This window comes from Neolamprologus brichardi, chromosome 18 (assembly GCF_056152115.1).
Source record: "Neolamprologus brichardi isolate AB-2024 chromosome 18, ASM5615211v1, whole genome shotgun sequence".
Lineage (NCBI taxonomy): Eukaryota > Metazoa > Chordata > Actinopteri > Cichliformes > Cichlidae > Neolamprologus > Neolamprologus brichardi.
Window position 1 is genome coordinate 26,095,537 of NC_142121.1, and position 12,577 is coordinate 26,108,113.

The following is a 12,577-nucleotide window of genomic DNA, read 5'->3' on the forward strand; positions in this document are numbered from 1 at the left end:
CTGCTGCATACCATGCTAAGATGTACAACGTTTTCAGCTACACAACACTGGTTACACATTTTTTTTTAATTTTATTTTTTTAAATTGGAAAAATTAAAATTCCTTTTAAAATGGTCAAGTACAAGGACTGGACTAAAAATGATTTAAAGAAAAAGAGCCAACGCCCCCCCCAAAAAACTTTGAAAAGACCTTCAGAAATCATGGAGAACTATTGCTCCAGAGCACTTAAAGAATTACAAGAAAGTTTGTCTCCTTGGAAGCTAATAATTAAGAAATGGGTGCACGAAGTAAGAAAAACTATATATTTTTTTGATACAGTACTGTAAATGTGCAAATATTATTGTAGGAGGACAAATGACAAGTGCAACATCTTGTAGTCTTGGACTTTCCAGTCCTCTGGAAATTCATTTATTTCAAGCACTGTTGAGACAAGAGAATAACAGACAATGTCACACCAGTCTGCACCAGATACCCACATGGTAGGCATTTCACAAAGGGCAGTTTGCCACGTAGAGACAAGGGGGTTGAGTGGTGATGGTGGTGGGGCACACCAATACAAAAACACAAGTGAAAAATGTGAAGGGTGGGGGCTGTTACAGTGAATTTGTCATACACATGAACGCACAAGCCGATCAGAGACAAGGAGTTCACTCTGATGCTTCATTTGATGCAAAATGGGCTGCTGCTCAGACCTGTGCCTGATTTATAAAAGTTTAACAGGGTGACCCAACAAAAGTCATGGGATACTACAATGAAAAATAAAGCAATTCAACACTAAGAACATATTAAAATGTATATTGCATCAGAAATTTAGTGATAAAACCCACATACACACATTTCTCCCTAAAGTACAGTGAAAAAAGGTCCACGTTTTCATTCACACAACATAACCTTTATCCAAGGTTCAATATGCTGAAATTCTTTGAGAAATCCCTTATTTAAATCTCCCTTGACTGCAAAACATAGATGTGAGCCTTCACAAAAAGAGGAACAATCAACAAATTCCTCTTCTCTAACCACTTTGTTTGATTTTTTTTAGTTGCTAATCCAAACAGTTCTTGGAGTAAAACAATACTACTAATAAAAAAAACAAACAGAAACAAGAACGGGATTAGATGTTTTTTTTAAAAGTAAAAACTAGTTAAAGAGTACATAATGGAAAACCAAATACCATTTGTTTATATCTCACCGTAAAAAACAAATTTTAAAGCTGAAAGCCTCAAATTCAAGAATTCAAGGCCTATCCATCAAAACTTCCAAGCTCTCAAAATCTAGAGTAAAACCATGGAGATTTACTGGGATGTAAAAGATGCACAACTCTTTAAAGTCAATTGCAACTTGGGATTAAAGCCATGCCACTTAACTCACATCTTACACGAGTCCATCCACCCTTACATTTCACTGATAGCTGTTATAAGGTCCACCATTGTTTATATGATATACAACAGCATAGGTAATTAGTACTGCAACAAGACTGTTTCCATATCAAAATATACAAAAAGGAGATTACCACTGAATCATTCCTTCATCCACCCAGGGCCTCAGGTCTGCCTCTCCTGCGCCTCCCCTCTCTTTTATCCCCATACAATAATTTAACAGATTCCACTGAAGTCCACCCACATATTTGCATTGAAATGTAAACATTCATCCATAAAACACATAAAAAAACAAAACAAAAAAAACAGCCAAGTGAGCCAGATTTGTTTGTTGCATCCACTGTACAATTTCTGAATCCCACAGAGAAAGAGATCACCCTGAAATATAAATGTACTCTCACTGTTACACGGCAGCTACGACTTGTGCAAACACTTCTGCTAGACTACGCTTGTAAGGAGCTGGACGGAGGTTAGGTTCACAAAGGTATCAGAGGTCGGATGCAGCAGCCGGGAAGGTAGCCACAAAGCTTTATCTACACACCTGCGTGTTGATCAGGTTATAATTTAAACAACTTACAGACGGGTGGCAGCACGGATACAAAAACAAAACAAAAAAACAGGACAGCCAGTGGCAGTAGACCCAAGCATACATGAGGCCTCTTATGTACAACTACAGTACCTATTATTAAGCTAAACCATGCTTTGGCGCCACAGCTTAGCTGACAACTGTTGCAATGTTGTTATTTTTCTTTTGTTCCGATTTGTACATGCCCTGCGTCGAGAAACAATGACTCCGAATCGTCACGATCACAATCCGCATGATAGATTTCTTCAGAGAGGCAGCAAAAAACGTGTTATGGAATTTTTTAGCATATACAGTGCAGGATGAGCACTACAGTCTGTATATGAAACAACACCCCGTTACACGCATACACGCACGCACACACACAACAGTATAAAAAAAAGAATCATATGAATATTGCAATATTGACTAATATTATCTTTGTTTTCCCTCCATACCTACTAAGACCACACTGAGAAGTTGTTGCCTGGCTTTTCTCCTGTGCACTTCCTAAAAATAGAACAGCTGAAGCGTCCGAGGCATTTTTAGCAACTTAAAAAAAAAACAATAAAACAAACAAATTAAAAAACAACAAAACAAAAACAAACAATCATTAAAAAGTCATAAATAAGTTTCTTCGTTTAAAACAACAAATATTTACAATTACATCCGTTAGAGGCGCCACAGTGATTTGAGAACTGAGAGAGAAATCGAGCAACTCTGAAGTAAACATCGTTTGGCAGTCATTAATCTGTTAACAGTGTTGGAGGATGCGTATGGTACGGAGAAATGCAGACTCTTCTTTGTTTCTGTGATGATGTGGGACTTGGTCACAGTTTTCTGGACACATGCAAGGCCTTTAAATGCAAGTACGATAGCAGGTCAAAGCCTCATCTTCTCTGACCTGTGATCCCTGCAAAATAAAACTGAACAACTAACGCCCTTCTTTGTCTTTTGACTTGGTTTTCTGCGGTGTGGTACCCTGTGATCCCAGCTTGCCGCTGGGTTCCGACTGTGACGAGTTGATCCAGGATGCCTTGAACGCCTTTGACTGTGTGACAGGAAGCGTGGGGCTTAGAGCTGCCTCCTCCAAGTCGTCAAAGTTCACTTCCTGGACCGCCTCCTGTTTCTTGAAGGAGTCTCTGCGCTCTGATAGAGCCAGCTTCCTCATCACCACCATCTCTTTTGAGTGGTTGTTGGTGCTGCGGTGTTGTGGCAAGGCAGCAGAGCGGTGGTGATCGCTGCCTCCGCTGGCTGTGTCCTGGTGGCCTCTCTGTCCTCCAATGTGTAGGCCCTGGCGGCCGTGCTCGCCTACGCAAACAAACCCTGTAGCTTTGTCTCCCTCTAGGTCCTCCAGCCCCTCTCCCTCAGACAAGGGCACCTCCATAGTGTGACGTCGGGTGCTGTAAGCCTTCCTATCTCCGTGGTAACCCCCAGTCATCTTGTCACCAGTCAGTTTCTCTGCTGACTGAACTCTCTTGAGCAGCGGTGAGCGCGGCGGTTCTGCGCTGCGAGGACGCACAGAATGACGAGCGATTGTAGGAGGTGACAAAGTCTTGCCGTGAAAACTGTGCAGGGACTTGGGGTGACTTGGGAGGCTAGATGGCGAGCATTGGGGAGAAAGAGATTGGGGTGGTGGGATACAGGCCAGAGGTGAAGGAGGGATGCTGCTGGTGGACTTGCAACGACCAGCTTTTGTGTAGCGACCCAAGACGTGAAGAGAACTGGGACGAGCCTGTGGTACGGGCGAGTTTGGAGAGCTGGAGCAAGGAGAAGAACTTGAATCTAACAGAAAAAAAAGAGTTTAGATTTAGTGGATACACTTCCTCCAGAAAGAGACAACTACATCACTATAAGAACGATCGTCCTCTTCTCTCACCTCCAGAGTGGTCAGGGGCTGGGGAGCGACAAGGTGTTGAAGGCCCAGGAGAGAGGCTTTGTGTTGGTGAGCCAGAGAGGCTGTCACTAGATGATTGGTGGAACCCCGAAGAGAAGCTACGACTGCTCTGCATGGGTGGAGGCGGTGTATGCTTAGACAGCTTCTTCAAGATGCTGCGTCGTCTGCTACAAAAGTAAATTAATAAAAAAAAGTTTTTAAAAAATCAAATTTACATCATTTACATCTGAGACAAGGAGCCAACTCGTGTTACTGTAATGCTGATCAAAGCTTCTCTAGGAGCATCACTCCGTCTCTCTTACAAAAAGCTTTTTGGAGGCTTTAAGGTTTTTAATGCACGAATCATACTTGCAGAATGAAAAAAAACAAAAAAAGATTTCCATTTGCCGACTTTATAATTGTAAAATCAGCAAATAGGAACTCTGCTATTTATCTGAGATCTAACATGAGGCTTCAAGCGGGAGTAAGACATGTCCGATTCATCAGTATGATTTCATTCTCGCCCGTGTACCTGTCTTGTCCGTCCTTCCTTTTGCTCTTTTTGCTCCGCCGGGCCATCTTGGCCTTGTAGCTCGCTTTTCTAGCAGGTCCAACCTTGATAGACGTGTTCTCCAGAGCAGTGGTTTGGAGGGTCACCTTGTTGCCACTCTGTCGCAAAAAAATTAAATAAAATAAAAAATTGATATTTCTATTTAAATTCTTTCTTTAATTTGACAGTTTTAATCTTCCATACATTATAATGATCATTTTAAAAAAGCAACAAAAAAAACAAAACAAACACGTTATCCACATACCTTAAGCAAAAGCTCCACCACCTCAGTGTGTACGAGACCCTGGACCGACTCTCCGTTGACGTGAGTGATGAGGTCACCTGCCCTCAATCCTGCCTCGTGTGCAGGACTGCCCTCCTCAACGCACTAGATCCAAACAGACACAACCTCACAATTACTGGTAAAGCAACCATCTAAATGGCTGTTGCTGTGTTTCACCTATGCAATTAGTAAAACTAGTGTTTTTGGTTTACTTAGTTTAAACTTGTTGTGTGAAAAAAATATCACGTATAGCAACAAAGTATCACGGCAGCATAAAGGTTTCATGAATAAAGGTATGCTTCATGAAGAAATTTATGAGAGGTCGCTGAGTCTACTGACTTGATTTCATCAGGCAGCTTGTCCTACAGCTTCAGGGCTCTGACAGTGAGTACACCTACAATTTTCAACCCCACCTCAGGATCAGATGAGAGTCAAGCGTTTGTGAATGCTAAGGTATATACAGACTCATATGAAACTAATTAGAGCATCTCTGAACCGTGACCATAGTGGGTGCCACTCCTGTTCCTGAACAGAAAACTGAGGCTACAATTCACACAAGTTTACCAAAACTGGCCAACAGAAGATTGGAAAAATGTTGGGTGATGAGTCTCAATTTCCGCTGCAATGTTCAGATGGTTGACAAAGCATCGATCCATCATGCCTTATAATAACGGTTCAGTGTGGTGTAATGGTGTGGGGAATATTTTTTGGCTGCTTGGGCCTCTTAGTACTGACTAAGCATCGTTTACATGCAACAGCCTGTCTGAGTATTGTTGTTGACCATGTCCATCAAATTATGACCACAGAGTTCTCCTATAAAGTGAAAGGCTATGAAGAGGCTTCTATAAAGGCTTTTTTTTTTTTTTTTTTTAAAGATTGAGGAGGGTCAATTTTTGGGGTTCTATGAGTCTGACTATTGGCTTTCTGGCTGAGTGAAGCAGCTGTTGTCAAATAGCGAGAATGTAAAACGAATCATACCAAATTTCATAAGCTTTGTTTAAAACCTCAGTTCAGTAAAAGAAGAAGTTTGACATGTTCCAACAGGAAACCAGCAGATGGCACAATTTCTTTGCCATGTGCTGGAAACTATTTTCAGTCATTTGGTTTTAAATTATACCTACGCATACCTAAAAACTAGCAAACAGTCTCTCAGTGTTTGCATGTTGATGAGCTTGGTGATGCTGATTTCACTCATTTTTAGGGCCAGCGCAGAAAATGAGGCCATAAAGTTATTTAAACATCTATGCTTTTGATTCCCAATATAGTATAAATCTAGTCAGTACCAGATAAGATCACATACCCAGACCATGTGATGAACGGTGTAGACGTCACTGTCTCCCATGTAGACTCTGATGGCTCGCAGCGCAAACCCAAACCTTTTCCCAGAGCTGTGGATAACCACTGGAGGCCTGAGGCAGCTGACATTGACGGACAGATCGCGGCTGGGAGACGAGTCTCTGGACGAGGGGTTGGATGATAGGGACAAAGAAGATTTGGGGCTCGTAGGAGGACCTCCTGAGTCATCTAGTTAGGAGCAGAAGAGAAGCAGGAAGAAACACAGCTGAGTCTTTATAAAGTGTAAGCACTACTGTTTTTAAAATGCTGCATCCAGTAATTAAAACCAAACAAACACTGTTCTAATCTTGACTTCAATATAAATAATGTGCTTTACAATATTTACAATAATTACACAATATTAGGCTGTAGAGGGCACTGTGAACACATGAACACTCGTTTCTTGTCACCATTTTCTTTTAATTCCAAACACTTTCTATAATGCATTCATGATGCAAAGATACCTGGGGTAATGATGAGTGAAAGGCCAGAGACTGACGCAGACTTGGGGACTTTTCCAGAGGGGGACCTGGGTTTCTCTGGGGTCTCTAACTGATGTGCGATGCGTCGAGATGCCCCCCTCCTGAAGGATGGCCTCGTACCTGTGCTGTTGCTCCGGAGACGGATGCGGCGCAGGTTGGAAACCATCCCATCTACAATAGTGGGTACAATGTGTTAGTACTAGTGTTTCACAGCAGCAAAAAAAAGTAGATAAGGTAGTTTCTGCATTTATTATACTCTATTATACTCTTACCCTCCTCATCAGCAGGGATGGCAACTCGAGGCATGATGTCAAAGCTCTGGGTGTTGTTCATTACCAGTGGGCTGGTGCTGCGTTCTGACTGTGAGGAGCTGGATGACGCACGTGGACGGAGACTGAGAGAGATAAAGGTAAAATGCAGGTCCAATAAAAATGCAGATTTTAGTTAAGTTTCTCTTTTAGAAATTGGGCAGTAAACAACAGTTTCCTTCCTAACTACACAATAAATGTCTTTCAACAATAAAAACAAGAAGAACTGCCACTACTTTTTTTAAAAAGTGCATTACTTTTAGGGCTGCAATGAGTCACTGAGTAATGTGAATGATTCAATTATTTTAAATTAAAAAGTGTTTCTAAACAGCAGCTCTCTTCCTGTAATCACCATTAAAACCATTACTGGGAAACAGCTAGCAAGAGTCCTTCATTGAAGCACCTGATCAACAAACTCAGACGTTAAGAAAGGCCTCTTCGTCCACCACCATTTATTTTACACAGCAAAAAATCAGCTCTAAAGCTACAGTAGTAAAGCTACATTAAAATAGGAAGATGAGCTGAAGGCTGACTCCAGCCGTCCTTTTTATATGGAAGCAGTAAACATCGGTAAGTCTAAAGGGGGGCTTGGGGTGTTCTTATGTCAAGGCTTTTACTAAATTAATAAAATAATCAATAGCTGCAGCCCTAAATATTGTATTCGAAAACTGCAGCAAAATGAGCTTATTTGGTATTTTGTGGTTTTTATCAATTTTCTTCTTAGATATCCCGTTTCTCTTTTATGGTTTAATGGTTCACTCCACTCAGCACCACACAGGGAGGCTTCAGTAAACGCTGAATGGATATATCACTTGTGTTCACACCCGTGGGCAATGTAAAGGCCTCCATCTGACATGCATGCAAGAAAACATCCAACTGGGGGAACTTTACAATGGCTCATTGGTTTAATACAAAACGACGTGAAAAGACCTCTATAAATACTTTGTGAATACGGAGAGGGCTGTGATAGTTTTGTTCTCATAATAAGGACATCACTCTCCCTCGTTCCATGCTCTCACCTCCCCCTGTGTCCATCTGCCCTCTTGTCTCCACTCGCCAAATGTTTGTGTCCGTCACCAGGGGAAAGGACTCCCCTGCCCTCCCATCGGTCCTCCTTCTCCTCGCTGTGGCTTCGGTCTGATGACGACAGGCTCAGGTTGGATGGAGTCGAGGTGGACAGGTGCTCTGTGCTGCTGTACACCTGGAGTTTAAGAGGAAAAAGGTAGCATGGATTAAAGAAGAAGGGATTTTTTTTTTTATCCTACAAACAACCAGAAGTATTTCATTAACCAAATTACAACACCAAAACAAAAAGTCTTGCTTTGTTCCATGAACCAGGTATTAATATTGATTATAACTCATGAGTAGTAACGAGTACCTTGCTGAAGCGGTGGGCTACAGAGGAGAACTGTCGTAGCTCCAGAGATGATTCATCATCATTTGTTTCATCGTCATCTGAGCCCAGATGACAGTATCGCTCTGATCGGGCTGGAGGGAAACATGGTGGCATGCAATAAATGATCACAAACTGGGAACAGTTTCCTATCCAAATTAAAACTACCACCATGCTGCATTGCTACAAATTTAGCTCGTAAAAGCATCCATTTTCTGAGAGCTCATTTCCAAATGAACGTCTCCTCACAGGTTTTTAACAATGCAGTGCGTCTACTTCATAAAAGGCCCACAGTCAGTAAATCCACATACTGTCAAAGTAGCTGGTGTCCTCCTCGCTCTCTAGCTGTGGGATGAATTCAGCTTTCTGCCTCAGGAGACCGTTCCAGTCCAGGCCAAGGAAGAAATTGTGCATCTTTACCTCAGTGGCCCCACCTGGAGAAAGAAGTTATTAAACTCAAATATGGGCATCGAGGTTGAGTCTGAGCTTGTCTGATCCCCAGCCAGACTCTTTGTTGCACTGAGGCGCCTTGAGGCATCTGTTGCCATGATTTGGTGCTATATAAATAAAACTTAACTGAATTCTCCATTCTCCTGGTCTCTGGCATTATGCTTATTGTAAAACTATTTTTGCTGCAATTTTCTATAAATTCAAGTTAATTAATAAGAAAATTTAAAAACAAGCACTTAGTGCTGTGCAACATAGGACGCAATAAGATATTAAATGTCAAGTCTCAGTCAGGTTTAAATGTCAAGAGTAAAAATTAGTTTTCAAATAACTTAAGTGTAACGGACTGCTTCAAAGTTTACCTGCAGTTACAGCAAAGGCCTAATCTGTGGTTTAACCAGCTTCCCGGTACAACCAAAAGCATCTGGTCAGCTGACCTTAATGATCTTTTGAAAGTGTGCATAATTAAAAGGCCTGAAAAGTAAAGAGGTGCTAACCCATACAGCGACCTAAACACAAACAAAGTGTAAAGTGTAAAGAAGTCAAAACAGAGGAAATTTGAAGTCTAAAACATTCAAGTCAGAACGCTCCGGAGAGCTTATTGATTACTGTGAACTAGTCGACCTCTCTGTCTCTATGGGAAACAAGTTTATCAAGCCCGGTTAATGTAAAATTCTATTAATGAATAATCTGCCAAATAAACACACAGAAGACCTCAAATCCTTCCTTATTCCTGTGCCAACTTTATTTAAATTCTTAAAATTAAATTCCTCCACACGAGGGTTTGTGCAGACTATGACCTCCTGGTAAGACACTCAGTGACACATCTGTCACAAAAAGCACGTTTTTGCCTTTTGCTGGCCACCTCTGAGTCACACTGTCCTGAGGCCCAGAGAAGGTTTTTCATCCATCAGCAATCATGCTGTCACCAACCTGTTCCCAGGCGCTCCAGAGGGTTCTGCCTCAAAAGTCTGGTGATAAGGTCCTGAGCATCAGCTGGCAGGGCATCCTCCCCATCCGGCCAGATAATATCATCTGAACACAGGAGTGAATGCAACGAAGGGAATTAAAGGTATCTACAAAGCCCAGGGGACTGATGTGCCAAAATACGGAGATCTATTGCAAAATTTTGAGTGAGAGGATGACAAATGGATTGGATTTACGTGTATAAAAATAACTAACTATGAGTTCAATTGAAAGATATCCTACCATTAACCACTTGACCAAAGAGCTGCTCTGGTGTGTCTCCAAAGAAAGGCACACAGCCCACTAGGAACTCATAAAGAATGATCCCCATGGCCCACCAGTCCACAGGCTTCCCATAGCCCTGCCTCAGGATCACCTCTGGGGCGATATATTCTGGAGTACCACACACCTGTAGACAGGTTTTTAAAAAAAGAGTTAAAGAGAAAAGGTGGATTTTAGATAAGCTCAAAATCAGAGATGAAAAAAAAAGACAAGCGAGAAGAGACAAACCTGCTTGTCAATGAATTCTCTAGTATCCTTTTCAATGTGTCCTTCATACAAGTTGGTTGTCATGTTCATTAGGCCAATCTTTGAAAGTCCAAAGTCTGTCAGTTTAATATGTCCCATGGAGGTGATCAGCAAACTACAAAGGAAGTAAGCACAGAAATGTTTCATGTTACATCAAATGCTTGCCCTCAAAGCACTGGAATTTCATCTTTAGAGAAAAAAAATATCAAAGACTCAAAGTTTGAGAATATTCTGCTCTATCTTCAGAAAGATTCCATCTCCCTACAGATCACTGCAAGTTTAAAAATGATGAAAGCTTTTAAGTTATTTAGTGCTGCCTTAAGGCGTTCACAAGAAATATGGGGGAGGGGGGGGAGGAATATGAATATTCTCCTTGTTCATCCGTTTGCCTGACTCACTTGTCAGGTTTGAGGTCTCTGTGTACAATGCCGTAGTTGTGAAGGTACTCTAAAGCCAAGACAGTCTCAGCAAAATACATCCTGGCCATGTCCACAGGCAGAGGTCCACCGATATTCTTCAACAGATTGGCACAATCTCCACCTTAAAAAACACAAATGAGGCCACCATGAAAAACGCTTTCAGGTCAGATGACTTAGACTTAAAGGTGTGCCTTGTATGGTAGATATATAAGAGCTTGGTGTGCATGTGTCTCTATATGTCTACAGTCTGAGCCAACTGTACCTTCCACATATTCCATAACCATGCACAGGTGCCTTCGTGTCTCAAAAGAGCAGAACATGGAAACCACAAATGGGTTTTCAGCAAAGGTGAGGATGTCTCGCTCTACGAACACCTGTTGGATTTGATTTCTAAGGATCAGATTCTGCCTGTAGATCTTCTTCATAGCAAAACGCTGACGAGTGTCTTTGTGGCGCACCAGAAATACGGCCCTGTGTGAGAGAACAGAGGCAAAAGGAAGGGGAGAGGCAATGACAACACAAAGAGAGACAGAATAAATAATCAGCAATCATCAACAAAGAAAGCAGGGAGATAATACAAAGAAAATCAATTGTGGGAATCACATAGTGGTAAATATCAGTTCAGACTGGAAATGAAACTGTCCTGACTAATTCCAGCCTGAACACAAAAATACTACAAAAACACATCCACATTTTAGTTTCCACTTTTATTTAGATCTCTGTGGTTCTCGGTGCGACTGACTCAGTCAAACGCAAACAAAGAAGTCTGTCTTACTCACCCATAGGCGCCGTTGCTAATGAGCTTTATAGTCTCAAAGTCGCTTTCCAGTGGTTTCCTACGAGGAGGGGTGCAGGCTACACGGCTCTGAATCACGCAAATCCCAACGAGAGAGAAAGAGAAAGGAGGAGAGGAAAAAAATTACAGCTGCTGTGTTACTTTTGGAGAATTTCTTTCGTGTTAACGAGAGCTCCATTCATCACTTAAATAGCATGGAATCAAGAATAATCTGCATGCTCTGCCAAATGGCATTTAATATTTCTTTGGTGCATATGCCACAGCCTTCAAGTTTGTCACCCACCACAGTTAATCCTGTCACAGACACAATTCAGCTCTGCTTTATCAACTGGAGCATCTTTTATGCATGCATGCAACACAAAGTGCTAGAGAAAAATGATTTAAAAAACAAAAAAACAACAACAACAAGAATGATGCAAAGAGTATGCCAAATCCACACAGTGAAAGGCTGAAGGCTGGGATTTTGGGAACGTGCTAACACATCCAGTGCTGTGGAAAGGTATTTGCCTATTCCAAACTTCTTAGGTTTTTCACATATGCATCACACTTCAATGTTTCAGATCAAACAAATTTTAATATTAAACAAAGACAACCCAAATTTTCTTAATTATGATTTAATTCATTCATTCATTGAGAAGAAAAAAAGCTATCCAAACTTGCCTGGCCCTGTATTTATTTAAAAAAAAGAAAAAAAAAAAAGAAAAAAGAAAAAAAGAAGAAGAAGAAGAAGAAGAAGAAGGGCAACCCCCCCTCCCCCCCCCCCAAAAAACAAAAACAAAAAACAAAAAACAAACAAAAAACCAAGCACTTGCTCACTAAACCTAATAACTGGTTGTGCCACCCCTGGCAGCAAGAACTGCAATCAAGTGTTTGCTATAAGTGGCAAAGAGTCTTTCACATTGTTGTGGAGGAATTTTGGCCCACTCTTCTTTGCAGAATTGTTTTATTTCAGCCACATTGGAGGGTTTGAGCATGAACCATCCAATGAACGGCCTGTTAAAGGTCATACCAAAGTATCTCAGTCTGATTGAAGCCCAAACTTTAACTAAGCCACCCGAGAGCTTTTATTATGGTTCAAGCTCTACAAGTGCAAAGGCGCTTTTGTATCTGCTCTATTTATTATTTTGTTTTGGTGTTATTGAGCCATTCGGAGGTGGACTAGCTGGTGTGTTTTGAATCACTGTGCTGGTACATAACCTAGGTGATCTTTGGTTTACGCCATGAACTAATGGCCAGACATCCTCCTTCAGGATTTT

At 41.4% G+C, this 12,577-nt stretch overlaps 1 protein-coding gene across 5 annotated transcripts in view; it reads right to left on the bottom strand.

Annotated features, from left to right (window-relative positions):
- Positions 1-371: 371 nt before the first annotated feature.
- The window catches only part of mast3a (microtubule associated serine/threonine kinase 3a), a 30,671-nt gene continuing 18,465 nt past the window's right edge, over positions 372-12,577 (bottom strand). For all 5 annotated transcript variants that reach the window (XM_006786741.3, XM_087832594.1, XM_035905985.2 and 2 more), the window contains 16 exons: positions 11,305-11,390; positions 10,788-10,996; positions 10,505-10,646; positions 10,089-10,221; positions 9,822-9,987; positions 9,546-9,647; positions 8,477-8,599; positions 8,151-8,260; positions 7,792-7,973; positions 6,737-6,858; positions 6,447-6,635; positions 5,948-6,171; positions 4,630-4,752; positions 4,347-4,483; positions 3,818-4,002; positions 372-3,723 (listed from right to left, as the gene is read on the bottom strand). In XM_006786741.3, the coding sequence (XP_006786804.1) occupies positions 2,873-3,723; positions 3,818-4,002; positions 4,347-4,483; positions 4,630-4,752; positions 5,948-6,171; positions 6,447-6,635; positions 6,737-6,858; positions 7,792-7,973; positions 8,151-8,260; positions 8,477-8,599; positions 9,546-9,647; positions 9,822-9,987; positions 10,089-10,221; positions 10,505-10,646; positions 10,788-10,996; positions 11,305-11,390 (3,084 nt within the window). In that variant the 3' untranslated portion in view covers positions 372-2,872. The remainder of the gene's footprint in view (positions 3,724-3,817; positions 4,003-4,346; positions 4,484-4,629; positions 4,753-5,947; positions 6,172-6,446; positions 6,636-6,736; positions 6,859-7,791; positions 7,974-8,150; positions 8,261-8,476; positions 8,600-9,545; positions 9,648-9,821; positions 9,988-10,088; positions 10,222-10,504; positions 10,647-10,787; positions 10,997-11,304; positions 11,391-12,577) is intronic.